General features: G+C 32.5%; 1 protein-coding gene across 1 annotated transcript in view; it reads left to right on the top strand.

Annotated features, from left to right (window-relative positions):
- The window catches only part of MDGA2 (MAM domain containing glycosylphosphatidylinositol anchor 2), an 829,367-nt gene that overhangs the window by 729,093 nt on the left and 81,185 nt on the right, over positions 1-19,089 (top strand). Inside the window, exon 10 of the mRNA XM_081140380.1 lies at positions 15,276-15,424. Within this exon, the coding sequence (XP_080996506.1) occupies positions 15,276-15,424 (149 nt within the window). The remainder of the gene's footprint in view (positions 1-15,275; positions 15,425-19,089) is intronic.

Below are 19,089 nucleotides of genomic sequence, written 5' to 3'. Positions count from 1 at the left end.
TTTAGCCTAGAAAGAACTGTTTCATCTTCAGATTAAGCTTTCTCCTAATGCTTTAGAAACTACAATTAGGATATTTTCTGTGGCCAATGAGAAGACGGGAAGCAGCCTTACAAAGTCATGAATAGAAAGACATCAATGCAAAAGTGTTTCATGGTGATTTCATGAGAACTTATCCATCTACACAGATATATTTGTAGCATAAGGCAAGAAAAATTCAGCATCTGAAGGATTTTACAAGACTGAACAAAAATAAATTGGACCTCTGAAATTGAAATGTCACATTGCCTGGCATTTTTCCCTTTGTTTCGACACACTCTATTTGAAATTTTGTATATCGGTATTTTTGCACACAGTTTTTTAGTTACATAATTCAGATTTACATAGAATTTGGCCACACTATACACAACCTCAAGGGAAAAGTGTGTTGCCTGTTCCTTGACTGTCCTTTTGATAGAAGCTGGAATAAGAAAAAAAGCATAGAAAAGCAAAGTGACTGACTTTTGGATTACATACCAAAAGTACTTTGTAGGTTCCCAGAACAAACAAGGAAACATTTTGGAAGTTTATAGACCCTAGTACATAGGCAGAAATTTTGGTCATTCCATATACTGCCTCATAAATATTCTTGTATATTTAAGCGGGATCCAGATACTATTTATGCTTCTTTTCTGGTCCATATAAAAATTAGCAATTGAGCTTCTAAATTCCTAAATACTTCAGTGATTTGATTACCCAGCAGTATTTCTTAAGTGTGGGATGCATAGAGTGAGCCCAGGAAAACAGAATTGTTCAAAGAATAATGGTGTACTAACTATTAGTACAAAACAGGAGACTTGTAACAAGGATGCAGTCACTACACAATAAGAGATCTGTGCTTTTCCCAGAAATTTCACACTATGTATATAATCACTTTTTATTTCTGGATTTGCTTCTGTCTTATGAAATTTAATGGCATCTATGGAATTTGTTCTTCAATCCTAATTATGTCTCTGCTCCCCATGCCATCACACACATACATATGTGGGAGTTGGCTCATTAACAAACATGGTTGTGATATAAGAAAGAAGTGGCATGACTCTTGAAATGATAGCCTATAAATCTTCAGATGCAAACAAAAGAGAATCACGAAATTAACCTTGAGCCATCATTTCGACATAGCAAATGCAGCACCCCAGACAGCTACTCTGACCTTGTTCTGCCCTCACCCACTGACAAAGTTTGTTGTGTTTCTCTCACCCACTGAAAATTGACATGTACTATTATTAATTAAATGTTGTTTTTTCAATATAAATTGAAGCAAATAGTTTTGTATTCTCTCTGACTTGTATTTGCTGCAGTATTTCCCAACAGAGACATTCCTAATAATTTCATATTATCCTGACATTCCTAAAATAATATACATTGAGGAAGATAGGATTCAGACCCTCTCAGTTTAAAAGCCAGTTTTATATGTATATTTAGGTGAGTGCTGTAATGTCTCTTCTTACAAAATATTCATTTGGACCTTTTTGACAGATGACCTGCAAGTCAGACAAGTATTGTTTTAGCACAGTAATTATTGTCTTATTGCCCTTCAAGATTTGCAGCTTAAGCCAAGTAATATTCCTTTGCATGTTTACCCTTCCCAACCTCTGTAAAGACTAAAATAAGTTAATATTTTTGAAAGTACTTTGTAAACCAAATTTCTATATAAATTTGAGATATAGTTTTCATCTCTCAAGATATTTTCTTGCTCAATGAGTTGATGATTGCAATGGTTAATTAAATAGAGTAACCTTTAAATAGCAGCCCCAGACATAGAATTCTGGTATGTGTCTCAAATATTGGACAGGGTATTGGTGAGCAAAGGCCCGAGGGCAGGAGCTATGGTCTACGAAGGGACAACTGAAGTACAGTATTAAACAGTTGCCTTTTTTTTCTTTCCCTTCATAAGAGTTTCCTCTCCACCAATAGTCAACCATTTCTATTCCCAGAGGAGCTTGCCAGATTCTTTTTCTTTAGAACATGTGGTTTTTATACACATAAGACTGACTTAGATATTTCTAAGTAAAATATCAGTGGACTTACAGTTTTTGCTTCCAAACTTTCTCTAAACCCTTAGCAATTTCCTATTTGAGTGCCAAATGTGAAAGTCAAATGTTTCATCAAGTCCAAATAATCTTTTAAAAAATTTGGGCCAGATCCTGATCTAAGCCTATTTTGAAAAAAACAAAAACTTATCCATATTTTGCATTTTTTTGACAAAGTAAATTTACAGTTTTGAGTAAAAGCGCTATTCATTTAAGCTGAAATCTTAACAGGTAGATGCATGTGTTTGTTTTAAATTACCCAAGACAACTATAAACATTTGGTGTGTAAACCAATAAAAATCTTATGTAAATATTTTGTTTTCTAGGTGGATGCCTAAAAGGGGTCAGAGGTGACTCAATTGTATTGAAATAGTGTTTCATAAAAGTTTAAAGAAAATAAATGGAAGCTCATTTAAATTTGTCTAGCTTAGTTTTAAAACTGCTTTAAGATCCTGTGCTTCTGAACAATAACAATGAACCAACTATGGAACTATTCATAGAAAGTTTTATTTATTTTACTTTTTTTTTTCCTTTCTTGTTTTGTAGGGGAGGATAGAGTAGGAGGTTAATGTTTATTGAATACTTACTGTTTCTCCAGTACTATGAAAGTTTTTTTAAATAAAGACTATATCAAATAACTTAAATAGAACAAATTGTGTACAAGGCGGAGCAAACGTATGTTTACAGTTGTGAGTACACAAAGCACAGAGTTTATTTTTGTGTTATTATTTATGAATTATTATATTAGTTTTCATGTGAACAACTGTAAACCTACTTTTGCCCTACCCTGTATTTTGATCCATTTGAATCTCCAGAGATATCTTTTCAACCCATCTAACTTCATGAAATAATTGTATTTTTGAGAACCAAAAAGCCTAATTGAAAGAGTCCTTACCAGTAACAAAACAAATCTGTTATTATTATTATTATTTGCTGATTACACTATACTTATTAATTCTTTATATGGCAGAAACCTACACAAATGAAGTGATGAACTCTTTTAAGAAATGTTTTAAGCTGGGGGAGGATTTTTACATGGGAAACATCACATTAGTTTCCAACAGATGTGGATATGTATGGCTTGGACATTTAGAGGTTTAGTAAAACCTTGTCATTTCAGAGGTTTGGTAAAACCCTGTCATTTCAAGAAGCAATTATTAAGCTATATTACTTCTGAAAGCCTATTTGGTTGCTCACTTACTTCAGTCTGAGTAATTTGTCTCCTAATCATCAATGGCAGGATTCTTGGTAAAAAAAAAAAAGAGTCTTTGCATTTTATCATTATTTTCATATTTTCTACCTCTCAGCAAATAGGCCTGGAAGCCATTTTCTTGATCTTTAATTTAATGGTCTTGACCTTCTTAGAAATTAAGGAAAAGGCTAAATTATTAATATATGAAGATGACTCTTAGGAACTTATAAAAGTCAGTCTTGTGTTCATTCTATATTTCAAATATTGAAATAAAAATTATTTTAACGTAGACAATTTAAATTCATTATAGTTAAATAATTTCACAAGTAGATATTTCTAAGAATATATTTCTTCTAAATATCTAATCTTTTAAGAAGTAGTTGTAAAGAAAAATTGAATTACGATAGGAGAATATATTCAAGTGAATGTAAGTTACTAAAGCAAATTATATTAAAAGGCTAAGTTATAATTTTTCACACAAGTCTAAGTATGTTCTTTCAATGTTTTTTGTTAACTAGGAAAAGAATATTGCTACCTCTTTAATTACTTAATTATTATTGTGCTTTAAGCTAATGCATTTTAATAAAGAATGTGATTTGTATGAAGCTATTTCATAAGTATATCATGATAACCCTATATGGCATTTTCTCCAAATGCATTTTACTAGATTATTTTAATAATCCTAATCAACTTCAAACCTATGTGGATCAAGAAAGAAAATTGAATGCTTAATAACTGAGATTTGTCTACTCTTAGGTAATGTACACACACATTATCCCATTTTGCTCTATATCAATTTTTGTTATTCCAGTAATATTTTTGATGGTCTATTGATTATCCAGCAATTTTTGTTTATTTTAATAAAATTTTAAGGAAAATTTCTGTAAAGATTTTTATTGACATGTCTACAACTAAACTGACATTATATCATTTACCCTAAAAAATAATAATAAATCCCTAAACGTAAACCAACAGGAATTATTTTAAAATATTTTTTTCTGCATTACAACTAGAAAATGATGAAATGGTTTTTCAAAGTCCTACTGAAATTAATGATACATATTTTGAGTGTTCTGTTCTGGGGAGATAGTTTCATTAATTATATTGATGTTATAATAGAAGAAATAGTAATTTAACAAAGAAAGGATAGTTATGATTTGGGCACCAAAAAAAATAAAAGGTAAGAATTTAAAAGCAGAAAGAAATCACACAGAAAATTGTTTCTTTTTAACTTGTCAAGATGTGTGAGGATAAAACTAGAGTTTTAGGAACGTTCAGCCTTTGCCACTGAGTCATCAGAATATAGACAGGAGAAGAGCAATCAGGAGAAATGTTCACTGGTTCATTTATTAAACACACACAAGCTAGGAGCCTTTTATTGGTGTGCAGTGAGAAGACTGAAATTTGACATTATCAGAATAAACTGCAATAGTTACAATCAATAGACAATCTAAAAAATGGATCTGCAAATGCAAGAGAGAAAAGAGGTAAAGATGGGTAGGCAAGGTTTCCTTTCATAAAGGAATTTAGCCATAAATCCCATAAAGCTTGTTCCCAGTTTCTATTGCTGTATTTCCTTCATAAAAATGCTTTACACATAGTATTAGGAATTTATCAGTTCATAACGTAAATTCATGAACATACATTTGTTGAAAATATTGTTTTAGTGACTAGATTTTATTTAAATGGTGCTAAAATTTATTTTTTTAAGTTATTCCAGATATGAAATAAGAACACTAACTAATACAGATTACTTTAAAAATGTCAATTTGGGGAGAGTGAGAAATTTACTTCTTTAACAGTTTTATTTTGAAAAGGCATAACCTACAAAGAAAATCATAATGTGACCAAGGGAACTATATCTTATGCTTGGGCAAATTGGAAAGCTTTCTATAGAGATCCCAGTGATTTTTAAAGACTGACACAACTATCACTAATTTTATTATTTAGCCAGTCAATAAACTTGCTCTCCAGGACTGTGAGTTCTAAAGAAAGTCTTGAGTGCTAAAGTGTGGTCATTGAGCAGTCTGCCTTAGTGTGGTTTTCAGAGTCCTGATTCCAGCAGAAGAAAATGGACCCATATCAAGGTTGAATAAAAGCAGTTATGTTGCAAATTCAAAATAATGTCACAATAACAGCTACTCATTTAAAAACATATTGACTGTCTCTAAATGGGAAAAGAAAATATAGAAAAACACTTCTGCATTTCAAATACAAAGGCATTTAACCTAAAGGATTTAGTTGGGTTCTAAATTGTTACAAGTCTTGCAATATTTTTTACTTTTTATGAACCCTAAACAATCATTGACTGAGAGATGTTGTCATTGATTTCACAGCTGTATAATTTAGTTGTTATGTTTTTGTTTTCTGCACACATATTGACAAGGTATTCCTGTTGAACAAACTCTTGATGACACTCAGTTTTATTGCTGCTATGACATTCATCTTAACTCTAGGATAAATTGTTCTTCATCAGATGCAATAGTTTCTTTTGTTAAGTATAACTTACGTGTTTTCCATTTTTTTCATTTCTTCTTCATATTAATTTACCGCCTTTCTAGTCAAGGGAGTATAGGCAGAATCAATCAATTTAGTAATAATTCCTCTGTTACTTACTTTTAATGAGATAAAGACTAGTATTAAGTATCATATAACTAAATACGAAACATATATAACACACACAAGTACATTGATTCTTTAAAAAAAATTCCTTTGACTTCAAAAAAGTAAACCTTTTTATTCTCAGAGTACTCCTTATGCCTTATTTCGTAACATTTTTACATGGCTTTACATCAAAACTATAAAGTTCCAGAAGGACAGGACCCACCTACAAGGTAATGCAATTCTTCACTCCTTTTCCAGGATGAGAGGCATAAAGTTCTTTCCATCTCATTTAGAAACTCGGTGCCCATACAGTCTCTGAAGATTGAAAATTTAGGAGTCTCCCCACAACATCCACTCAGAGGACTAGCGTTAATTACTTGTATTTATGCAATGGTTCTGTTTTAAAGACTGTCTTCTTACTGGTTTCCTGCCAAGAGTTTTTTCACTTATCTGATCTCTTCTCTTTTTACTTACTAGATATAATCGTAAAATATAAAGTGGGTTTATATCATATTCCTGATTAAAAACTTAGAAAAATCCCAATTTCTGTAGAAGCATTTCTTTTCTTTTTAGTATGACTCAAGATTCATTAATTTCAAGAAAAGGTAATTATACTTCCAACAATTTCATGTTCTTTCTTCTGCCCTATGAAGGAATGAGAGCTACATAGATTTTTATGTATATTATGCCTAATAAATTGTAACAAGTAATTCATTGCCTTAGTCTGTGTGTCTAAACACAATATGACTCACTCCAAAAGCACTTAACTAGTGTTGATCAGCTTTTATTAAAAATGCATACAGGCAGAGAACTCTGATTCCTGTGATTTTTAGAAGTATTTTTTTTAAATCAGCACATCATCAGTGTTTCTGTTTGCCATAGATTTATGCATTACTTTCCTTGTACCCATAAATACAGCTTTGAAAAGTTTTAAATTGTTATATTATGCTTGATACTTCTCAAGTGTGTTTTTAAAATTCTTTCATTATTACCATATTGAACATTGATGTAGCTCTCATTTAATTCTTTGATGTCACTGAGTTATTTCAAACTGGACAATAAAAATCAGTGGATTCAATATAAGATTTTTCTCCCACTGATGAGTACTGGTTAAAATAATTTTAGAATGATTGAACTATAGGGTAAATATAAAACATCTTATCATATCAAACAAGACACTTCATAAATTAGCACTGACCTGACTCCCTGTCTTATTTAAGTACTTGTGTTGTGTTAGCCATTGTAGTAAGAGTTGATAAGAACATTTATGTTATTCAAAAGCACACAGTGTGGTAGAAAAGATGGGTATGGCACGTTACAGTCACACCAGATCTCGTGTCAGTTCTAAAATATTGTCTCTTACTCATTTTTCTCTTCCTAAGGCCATACTCTACTTCCCCCCTTCTCTTATGCCCCCACCAGCCAACCTTATCTGTCTGAGGAATTTCTTCTTTTTCAAGATCAATAAAGATTTTAGATAGGTTCCCTGTGAAGCCTACTTTTAGTTTCAATAGACAGTATTAATTGTTCTACTATAGAAAGTCCCATAGAGTTTGTTTACCATTTTCCATTGTATTTCTTTAGTTGCTTCATACATAATTATTTATAAATTCCATTTCATGGTTGCATCAGCTGTAGTCTAAGTCCGCTGTTTATTATCCTCTTTAGTCATCAAAAAGGAGCATTTCCCTGCATGTTACTAATCTTGTATTTTGAGTTCATATTCATTGAGGTTTGAGTTGGAGAAACCTCTGCAGTCTGAGCTGCAAGCATGTTCTTTAAGAACCACTTGATACTAGATCCACTGAAGCACTGCAGTGGTATCTCTAGCCAAGGATGATTTGTTTCTTAATATAGTATTTTTGTCACCTTCCTATGCTGGTGAGGGGCAGCTTTTTTCTAGGATACCTTATGTCTGAGATTGCTGTTTTTACTGATCTTGATCGAATGTGTTGTCTTAATTTCCAATTTTCCATCTTGGACTGGCCCATTAACCTTCTCCCTTATGGCTCTAAAACTCAGCTCCCAAGGGTACAAAGTAACAGCACTTCTTTTCTCTCTAAACCCATTAATTGTTTGGTTTCCAGTTCTTTGTTTTTTGACCCCTGTGGAATAATCATCTTTCTTGCTTGTAAACATAAGTATGCATCTAAAAATATTTTTATTATATTTTAAGCTAGCATTTTTAGACCAAGAAAGTGACATCTCATAGCTTCTTATCTTTTACTTTGAGTTTTACACTTAAAATCATATTTTGAAACCTCAATTCAATTACTTTTCAAAAGTTATTCACAAAATAGAATGAATTTACTTTTACATAAATTCTATGTAAAACTTTGAATGACAATTTTTTTCTTATGTATATTTTAAGAATATTTTAAAATCTAGGATCTTTTTATAATCATACATAATGTAACTAAAAATTATCTGCTAGTTTAGATAATGAATGTAGTTCTAGGTCAGTTAATCCAAAAGCATTTAAACTAGAACAACTTTGCATAAAAATAAAACTAGAATATAAGAGAGAAAGAATACATTCTTGATATGTTTGCTGGAAGGACCAAAAAAAAAAAAAAATAGACCTGGAGGAAAAATAAAAAAATATTATGAATTCTTTCTTTGCTCATCCAGCAGGTATCATGTTGTAAGAGCCTAGAATTATTATAAAGATATTTTCTTAGTACTCCTGTGTGCTTACAAAATGAATGTAAAAACAAATATGATTCTCTGTGAAATCAGAGAAGAAATGTGTGTATGTTTTTTAAAGTTTTAAGATGCATTTCTCAAATGAAATCAGAAAGTATTTTTTCTTTGTAAAATTTATCCAAAAGTGATTTAGTACAAAGTTTGCCCTGAGACTTAGACTAACATATCTAGACTTAACTATCACTATTAAAAGTTATTTTTATTAGTAATTATATTCTACTCATCAATAGTATTTATGCACCATCTAAACACATTTTTCCACCTTTAATTCTAAAGTGGTACAGTTATTCAACTAAAACAAAACTTTATTTTATTTTAATTTCATGAATCAAGCTCAAAATTTTAAATGGGTCCTTTTGCATTTGATTATTTATATTGATTTCAGTATGTCATCACCATTTTTATAGTTTCTAAATTTCATTGTCATATGACATTGAATAGATTATCTCTAAATTATTTTCTAATCTAATGTTACATTAAAATTATTACATATGATATCACTCATGTAATAGAGATATATCAATGCAGAAAAAATATCTTTTAAATACTTTGGAAAGTCTGTGTAATAGTCTGCAATTAAATAGAAAGATGATGGTAGAATTTTACACTGTAACTAGGTCTATTTGGATTATTTAAATGAGAGATAGATTGTAGCTTAATTTTTTAAATTTTTATAGAATTAATCAAGGTGACATTGTTTAAAAATTTATATACGTTTCAGGAGTTCCATTCTATAACACACCATCTGTATATTGTATTGTGTGTTACTACCCCAAGTCAAGTCTCCTCCCATCACCATTCATCCCCTCTTTGACCCCCCCTACTCCCATTTCCTCTGGTAATCACCATACTGGTGTCTATGTTTATGAGCTTTTATTTGTTTGCTTTTGGCTTAATCCCTTCACATTTTTCACCCAGCCTTCCAGTCCCCCTCCCCTTTAACAGCCCACACTCTTTTTTGTGTCTATGAGTCTATTTCTATTTTGTTAGTTTATTTTGTTCTTTAGATTCCACATGTGAGTGAAATCATATGGTAGCTATCTTTCTCTGACTGGCTTATTTCACTTAGCATTATATCTCCAAGTCCATCTATGCTGTCACAGAGTGAAGATTTCTTCTTTTTTTACAGCTGAATAGTATTCCATTATGTAAATGCATGACAGCTTTTTTATCCACTCATCTGCTGATGGGTACTTGGACTGCTTCCAAATCTTAGCTATTATAAGTAATGCTGCAGTAGACATAGAGGTGCATTTATATTCTTTCTAATTAGCTTTCCACAGTGGCTGCACCAATCTGCATTCCCATCAGTAATGCACTAGGATTCCCTCTTCTCCACATCCTCACCAGCACTTGTTTGATGATTTACTGATGATAGCCATTCTGGCAGGTGTGAGATGGTATCTCATTGTGGATTTAATTTGTATGTTTTTATGATTACTGGTGTTGTGCATTTTTTCATACATCTATTGGTCATCTGTATGTCCTCTTTAAAATGTCTATCCAGATTTTTACCCATTTTTAATTGGAATGTTTGTTTTTTTGGTCTTGAGTTTTATAAGTTCTTTATAAATTTTGGATATTAACCCCTCATCAGATATATCATTGGCGAATGTTTTCCCATTTAGTAGGTTTTCTTTTTATTTTGTTGATGGTTTCTTTTGCTGTGCAAAAACTTTTCAGTTTGATGAAGTCCTGTTTGTTTATTTTTTCTTTTGTTTCCCTTGCCCAAGGAGATCTATCAGAAAATACATTGCTAAGAGAACTGTCTGAGATTTTATTACTTATGTTTTCTTGTAGGACTTTTATGCTTTTGAGTTTACTATTTAAGTGTTTTACTACCTTGGATATAGATCTTGAGAAACAAATTCATATAATAACAAGGTCATGAGGTGTGTGTTTTTAACTTCCAGGTGGAGCTGCTTCAATAACCTTAGAAGTATTTATTTAGAAAGACAATCAGTACTAGAAGTATGGCAATTTGCATTTATGACATGTAGTCAATTACTCTCTTGGCAATCAACAAAAAGCAGGATTAGACTACAGATAATAGAAACATGAAATGAAATTTATAAATAAGTTTGCTCAAAACAATTGAGATAATACAGCTAACAATAGGCAAATATTCCATAGTACCCTATTAATTTGAGACTGAGAGATAAATTAATAGCCATCTTGTGGATGGTTATTCATTTCAGCCCTGCTAAATGACATTGACAAAATACCTCTAGTAAAGGGAATCATGATCTACTGAGGAAAGCCAATCCATATTCAGAAAGGATTGGTAGAATATTTCTAAGTAAAAATATGTATTATTTTAAAAATCACTCACTGGTATTCATCTTAATTCAAACATCTGTTAATATTTAGTCTGATTTTCTTTCTCTGTGATAGAGTTTCAACTCTTAGATAACTCCATTTGCCCATTTTTTAAAAGATTTTTTTTCTTTGCCATTCTAAATAGTCTCTAGTTGTGACTCTATATTCTCGGTTCTATGAATACCCACCATTCATTTTATGAAAAAATGTCACTTAGAACTAAATCTAATACCCCTATGTTTTGCCCTTGGTTAAAGTACAAAAGCAATTGCTCTTTCCCTGCACACACAAAAAAGAAAACAACATTGAGCCCTCACCAGGTGCCTCAGCTGATTGGAGCATCCGCCTGTTCAAGGGGTTGCAGGTTTGACTCAGGCACATACTGAGGCTGTGGGTTTGACCCACAGTCATGGCAGATATGGTAGGCAATGGATTGATGGTTCTCTCACATCAATTTTCTCTCTCTCACTCTCTTCCTTCCTCTCTCTCTAAAAATTAATAAAAACATATCCTCAGTTGAGGATTAAAAAAACAAAACAGAACATTGAGATTCTTACCTCAAATCAATCTAGACACTACTACCCTCTAATGAAAACGCTGTAGGTTTGTTTACATTAATCACTTAAGCAGCTCATTACTTCATGTACGAGTTTTGGATGTTTGTTTTTTCTTCCATCACCACTTATCCCCTATATGCCCTTTTTTACACACACACTCCACAATCACCACACTGTTGTCCACGTCCATGAGCTCTCTGCTCAGCCCCCCCCCAACCTCCCCCCCCAACCCTCCCCCTCCCCCCCCACCAGAGCTGTCAGCCTTCTCTTTATCTATGAGTCTGTCTCTATTTTGCTTAGTAGTTTAGTTTGTTCATTAGATTCCATATATGAGTGAGATCATATGGTACTTATCCTTTTCTGACTGGCTTATTTCACTTACTATAATGCTCTCCATGTCCATCCATGCTTTCGCAAAGGGTAAAATTTCGTTTCTTTTTATGTCAGAGTAGTAGTCCCTTGTGTAAATGTACCACAGCATTTTTTATCCACTCATCTACTGATGGACACTTGGGCTGCCTCCAAATTTTGGCTATTGTAAATAACACTGAAATGAACATAGGGGTACATATATTCTTTCAAATTAGTCTTTACTACTTTCCACAGTTGCTGCACCAGTCTGCATCACATCCAACAGTACAGGAGGGTTCCCTTTCTCCACATCCTCACCCAAACATGTTGTTTGTTGATTTATTGATGATAGCCATTTCTGACAAGTGTGAGCTGATATCTCATTGAGGTATTAATTTGCATTTTTCTGTCAATTAGTGATGTTGAGCATCTTTTCATATGTTTATTGGCCATCACCTTCTTACACTGTACACATGAATAAACTCAAAGTGGATTAAAGACTTACATGTTAGACTTGAAACCATAAAAATCCTAGAAGAAAACACAGGCAGTAAAATCTCGGACATTTCTTGTAGCAATACTTTTTCTGATATATCTCCTCAGACAAGGGAAGCAAAAGAAAAAATAAATAATGAGACTATATCAAACTAAAGAGTTTTTGCACAGCAAAGGATACCATAAAATAAAAAAAAAGACAACCCACTGAATGGCAAACATATTCACCAATGATACATCTGATAATGGGTTAATATCCAAAATTTATAAATAACATAAAACTCAACACCAAAAAAAAAAAAAAAAAGCAATCCAATTTAAAAATGGGCAAAAAAGCCCTGGCCAGTGTTGCTTAATGGTTAGAGCGTTGACTGGTGCACTGAAGGGTCGTGGATTCAATTCCCGGTCAAGGGCACATACCTGGGTTGCAGGTTCACTCACTGCCCCCGTTTGGGGTGCTTGTGGGAGGCAACCAGTTGATGCATCTCTCTCACATCAATACTTCTCTCTCTCTCTCCCTTCCTCTCTCCTCCCCTTCCACTCTCTGAAAAGCAATGGAAAAAATATCTTGAGGTGAGGATTACAAAAAAAAAAAAACAAAAAAAATGGACAAAAGACCTGAATAGACACTTACCCAAATTGAACACTTATTTTTAATCAAAATCCATAGCTCTTTATTTAGGCTACTACTAAATGTATCTCCTTAAAAACATTTTGATAAATTTGGTCTCAAATACAAGTTGTCAATGACATTTTGGGTATCAACTTCATCCAGTATATTCTTTTTCTTTCATCTGGATTTTGCTCATAATCTTGTGAACATGAATTTGTGCTATCATTTATTAAGTGAAAATATCATACAAGATAAAAGGAGTAATAAAATGAATGCAATGGCTCTTTTCTAGAGACCTCCTTCTTTGTGAGATTCTTTGTATAAAATTGATAATCTTTTTTCAGTTCAATTGAATGGATATTTATAGAACATTTTTATAATGTACACAGTGTTGATGTAGGAGATTTTTCCAATTGTTACTAAAATTCAGATATTTAATGCAATATATTTAACTTTACTAGTAAACTTGTCAAAAATTAAATTTATTTCATTTCACATTATGTCTTTCCTGGTGATCCTCTCCAAGATAACATAGACCATCACTTCCATTCTTAGTGTTCAAAATTCATTTATTGTCTGTGAAAAAATTTATGAATCGACTCTTCTGTAACTCCTAGATGATAGGTGATAAATAATGAACAAATGTCAAAAACTAGGTAAAAGAAGTTTCTGCATACAAGAACACAGGAGGAAAAATGCAAGAAAGCATTTAATATCTAATGTAATAAAAGAAAACAGGAAAGATGTTGAATGAGGTATGATAAATGTACGATTTATTAACTCAACATTCAGTAAGAATTGCAAAGATATTTGAAAAGTCTGAGAAAATGCAAGCAAATTCTGTGAATTCATTGTATCCTTGGTGCTTAGTACACTACTTGGCACTTAATGGGCTATCACTAAATATTATTGATTTATTAAGTAAATGTAGTGTTGGTAAAAATAAATAAATAATTGGAATGTGTGAAAAATCTACATTTCAGAGCATCAGGAGGTTGGACCTATAATTCCAAATTCCAAGTTGTCTGTGAACTACTCAATATGAAAACAAAACAAAACAAAATCCCCAGATGTTTTATATATGTTATATATGCACATCATATATTCTTTTTTTTTTTTTAAACATATCTTTATTGATTTCAGAGAGAGGAAAGGAAGGGAGAGAGAGAGAGATAGAAACATCAATGATAAGAGAGTCATTGATCAGCTGCCTAGCCTGCAAGCCGGGCACGTGCCCTGACCGGGAATCAAACCCCGATCTCCTGGATCCTAGGTTGATGCTCAACCACTGAGCCACGCCCAGCTGGGCCCACATCACATATTCTTAAAATAAAACTATTATTGACAGAAATTCTTGTGATATTAAGTTTTGTTTAGATAATTTTAAATTTATTGACTAGAAACATGGATAATATATACGAAATTTTTTATTTTCACTGATTTTTTTTTTTGACAGAGTTAGTTGTTCAGTTGCTGATATTCTTCTTTTGGCTTCTTGGGTGCCACATTAAAAAAAAAAATTATTCTATTCACTGGTTGTTCCATCTCAGGCTTTTGTGGGTGTTATCTCCTCCCACATCTCTTAACCTGGGTTGATCCAATGGTCACACCCAATTTTCTTCTCTGTCTTCTCACACTTTCTTGATTATCTCATGAGTCTCAGGGCCGTAAGTTTAAAATCTATGTACATGTCCATGATTAGCAAGATATATCTCTAACCCTGGCCTTTCCTGAATTCTAGACTAGTATATCCCACTTGATGTCTGTATTTAGATCATTCAAGCTGTCCAAAATTAACTCCCTGATTTTTGCTCTGGCTGTGTAGCCCAGTTGGTTGGAGCATCATCTCATACACTGGAAGGTAGCAGATTTAATTCCTGGTCAGGGCACATACCTGGGTTGTGGGTTCAACCCCTCCCTTGGGGCATGTACTGGAAGCTGCCTGTTGATGTTTCTCAAATCTCTCTCTCTCTGTCTCTCCCTTACCTTCTCTCAAAAAATTAGTGAACATGTTCTCAGGTGAGGATTTAAAAATATATTAATAACTCTCTTATTTTCTCCTCCCAAATTTGACTATCCCCAAACTTTTCACCTTAGTTGTTGGAAATTCTAATCTTCCAATTTTTAAGCAAACACCTGTAATCATCCTTGACTCCTCTTTTCCTCGAAGACTGCTGATCTAATCAACCAGGAAATCTTCTTGCATCTATTCTCAAAATTCTCTAGAAAACTGATTAGATATTAATAAGACTTTTCAAATACAAGAGTAAGTTATAGAACTCAGTAGAACATGGTAAAAAGGCCAAAAAGACCCAGTATGTTTACTGTAACATGCCATCATTCCAATTTAACATTCTTTCTGTTTTTAGGAAAGGCCTATGCTCCAGAATTTTATTACGACACCTACAATCCTGTGTGGCAAAACAGACACCGTGTTTATTCCTATAGTCTACAGTGGACACAAATGAATCCTGATGCGGTGGATCGGATTGTGGCATACCGGCTGGGTATCAGGCAGGTGAGAAATTTAATTGGCTTTTTTGTCTTTGTTTTTGTCTTTGTGAAGACACTGTAACTATGGTCAGTTGCTATAAATTTTTAATTATTTTGCATTAATTTCTAAACATATTTTCTTATATCAAAGATAAAATAACTCTACATATAACTGTTTCTAATTATTTACAAATCTTGGAAATTAATTTATGCATATTCTACTATGACAGAATATATCTTTTGGGCCTTCTAAATCCTTCATCACTAGATACGTTATAGAAATTACATATTATAATTACTATGAAAGAAACATCTGAGGTGTTCTCACACTTCCCTATACTGCATAATATTTTGTCTTATTTTGTAAGAAGCTAGAAAACATATTTTTTTACTCAAAGTATATACGGGATGTTTTAAAGTTAATTTAATATGTATGAAAGATAGAAATATTTTAGTAAAATCAGAAGAAACAGTCAAGTCTGATTGATTTTCTCAGGTAGTTATAGTTTATGTGAAAATGTGTTTTTCAAATGTACCACTGTTAAATTCAGTTATCCCCTATTGGTATAAATGATATTTTTGAAATTTAAATGTAGGTCTATACAGTGTTTTCTGTTTAGTGTATGATCTGGGGTGACTGTTCAGCATAGCAAAACAGTTTCAAAGATTTACTTATTTTGAAGATTTATCTATCAGCTCTATCTCACTATTTTGCATTATACACAGCTTTGTAAAGTATGTTTTCCACTTCCTTAAGGAAATAATAGAGTAGCATTTTGAGTTTGGACAATAGAAGGGAGAAAAACCGATCAATGATCAGCAATCCACTCAGGGTTACTGTCGTAAAAGCAATGCTTTCTATCGGGTTCACAGTTATAATAAAAGACAGTATAACATACTGTATTCAAATTAAGAAACATTTTGCTTTGAATATTTTTATCCTACATGTCTAATAATCTAAAAAAATATTTTCTTAGTGAATACATCTTGGCATTTGCTAATCACTGCTTCCGTGTATTAAGTATCCCCAGGTCACTGATAGCAGACAGCAGTGGATCATTCAGAAACTTTCTCTTTACTTCAGCCCCTAAGTAAATCTGTGTATATCCCAAATCCATATCAAAATTGTTTTAATTTGTTATTCATTGATAGAGTCATAATTTCATCTTTAGTTTCTCTCTCTATTCCTCACTTACACTTTATTGGAATATGTGGGTAACTGCCCACGGTGCCCTGTATGCTGAATGGCTGCCTGTTGAAAGTTTTCAGAATTTTCCCAACTCTGTTCGTCAATCCCTTCTCAAAACCTTTGTTCCCAATGTCTCCATTGTGAATGCAAGTCACCTTCTCTGTAATTCAAATTTAACAGGAAATCGGTTACCACTGGAGTTTCTCCCACAGAGAGACAGATAGCAGAATTAGACTTCCTCCTAAGAGTAATCAAATTAATTAAAGCTCTTCCTACTCCTCATATCTTGTATTCATTATTAATAAACTACCTCCTGTAATATATGTTGCTAGTATTGCTATGCTATATTTTTTTCAATGACATTTGATTTCCTTTGATTTCCTTTCCCTAACATTAGAATCACCTCTAACTTTTGGTCTTTATGTGTCTGATCATAAAACTAGTATATAACTCCCTGATGTGCAGTGACATACATTTTTCACTCACTGTGTTTTTCCTTGTGAACAAATTAGATAATTTTTCCTCTCTCTGCTATTTTAAAATAAATTATATGTGTACATATGTATATATAAATTTCCCTTTACAATGTTTTGCTAAAACTATAAATTCCAGACACATCTGGCTTCCAACTCTAGCCAACCTAGCCTTAGCATTTGTAAGCTATATAATCTTGAGCAGATTTCTAAACATGCCTAAAAACAGTTTCCTACCTGGCGAATTAAAGATAATAATACCTGTTGGGCAATGGGAGTGTAGAGTGGAATACATTCCCTATTTTTTCCACAGGCCAGGTTCCCTTGTGAATGGCACTCCTTGCACAAACATCTGTGGCAGTCTTGCACTCACCTGCCAAGGTTGTGTAAAGATTAAAGAAAAGAATTTTAAGAACTTAACATGTCTACAATTTTCATTTTAGTTGTATTTAATAGACTGTATATTCTAGGCCTAAGTATTATTCCAAGCTATGATTTCAAAAACATAATTTGTAGATATTTTCCCACTATGTCTTATTTTTACTTCAAACCCATTGTCCTTCATAATATTCATTCTTTTATATATATATATATATAAAGAAGAGGGAGAGAGATAGAAACATCAGTGATGAGAGAGTCATTGATCAGCTGCCTCCTGCACGGTCCCGACCAGGGATCAGCCGGCAACCCGGGCATGTGCCCTGACCGGGAATCGAACCCAATTGCCTGGATCCTAGGTCGATGCTCAACCGCTGAGCCACACCCGGTCGGGCCATAATATTCATTCTTTACTGATTCACATTTTGCTCTTCCACTTTGAGTCTTTAAAGCCTTCTTGATCAGGTCAGTAAGTCTGCTGCTAATGCTATTCTTTCCAAGTTTGTGGGATTCATGTATCCAACAGAGGAAAACATATTTCTGTTGTTATAAACCATGGTCCAGAAAACAGTTCCTTTCTCTTACACAATTTTTGAAGCTAATTCTTTACTTGACATAGATAGAATTATTTTCTAGGTTTCTTTGTTCTTAGGATTTTCTTTTATATTTAGAAACAAGTATTGTATTTTCCTAGGGTGCTTTTTAACAATGCCTTATTTTAATTGGTAATGTTATTCAGATACCATATATTTTGCATGGGAGAGAAACCTTGAACTATCTTTTGGGAATGTCTCAATAATTAAGTGTAATGACCTTGTGGTGTTCTGCAATGTGAACCGGTAGGTGATGTTTGTAGAAACAGTGTAAGAGCAGAAAGAGCATTATACACACCTCTTTTCCCCCCACTACCATGTTCTTTACACATAACCCTTACATAAAAAAACTGTCATATGCAAAATAGCCTTAATACACAACATTTATTTTGAAGATCCTCTTATATAACAATTTATGATAATAGGGCAAAAACATTCTAGACAACAAAACTGATATAGTTCTTTAAGAATATCCCTGTTTAATAATAGGAAACAAAGGTATTCATGTAAAATAAGGTATTTTTCTATATTTTCTTTAAGAAATTTAGATCCCTTCTTTCTCAGGTATGTACATTTAGATATCAACATTGTTTTAAGACATGATCACTTTTGAATCCTGATCTGATGTTCATTGTAATAATGATTTTATATTACCTGCATATTATCTTTTTCATCTCCCAATCGATCTCAGAACCTTGAATCAATGAGCTTTTGAATGTAATCAACATAAGTTAGGTGATGTTTAAATAAACATTTGGAATGTAACCTAAGCAACATAAGTTTTAAAATGGATATTTTTCTTAATAATTAGTAGTTTTATCTTTGATTATGAGACAAGTTTTTTTAAGGGATTATTAGTAATTTATGTTACATATTTTATGATTTCAAAGTCTTGTTTTAGCCTATATTTTTATTTTGAGCTTATATGTCTAAATAATATTTTCCATCCATAAAATATTTAAGTTATGTAGTGCAAAGTACCTTTCCTTTTAATATCAAATATGGCCTTAATTATATAATACATTATTGTATTAGATGATATCTGAAAAACAAACTT

Source organism: Miniopterus schreibersii, assembly GCF_964146895.1.
Source record: "Miniopterus schreibersii genome assembly, chromosome: 1".
NCBI lineage: Eukaryota > Metazoa > Chordata > Mammalia > Chiroptera > Miniopteridae > Miniopterus > Miniopterus schreibersii.
Note: the sequence above shows the minus strand (reverse complement) of the source record. Positions and strands in the feature narration are given on the sequence as shown.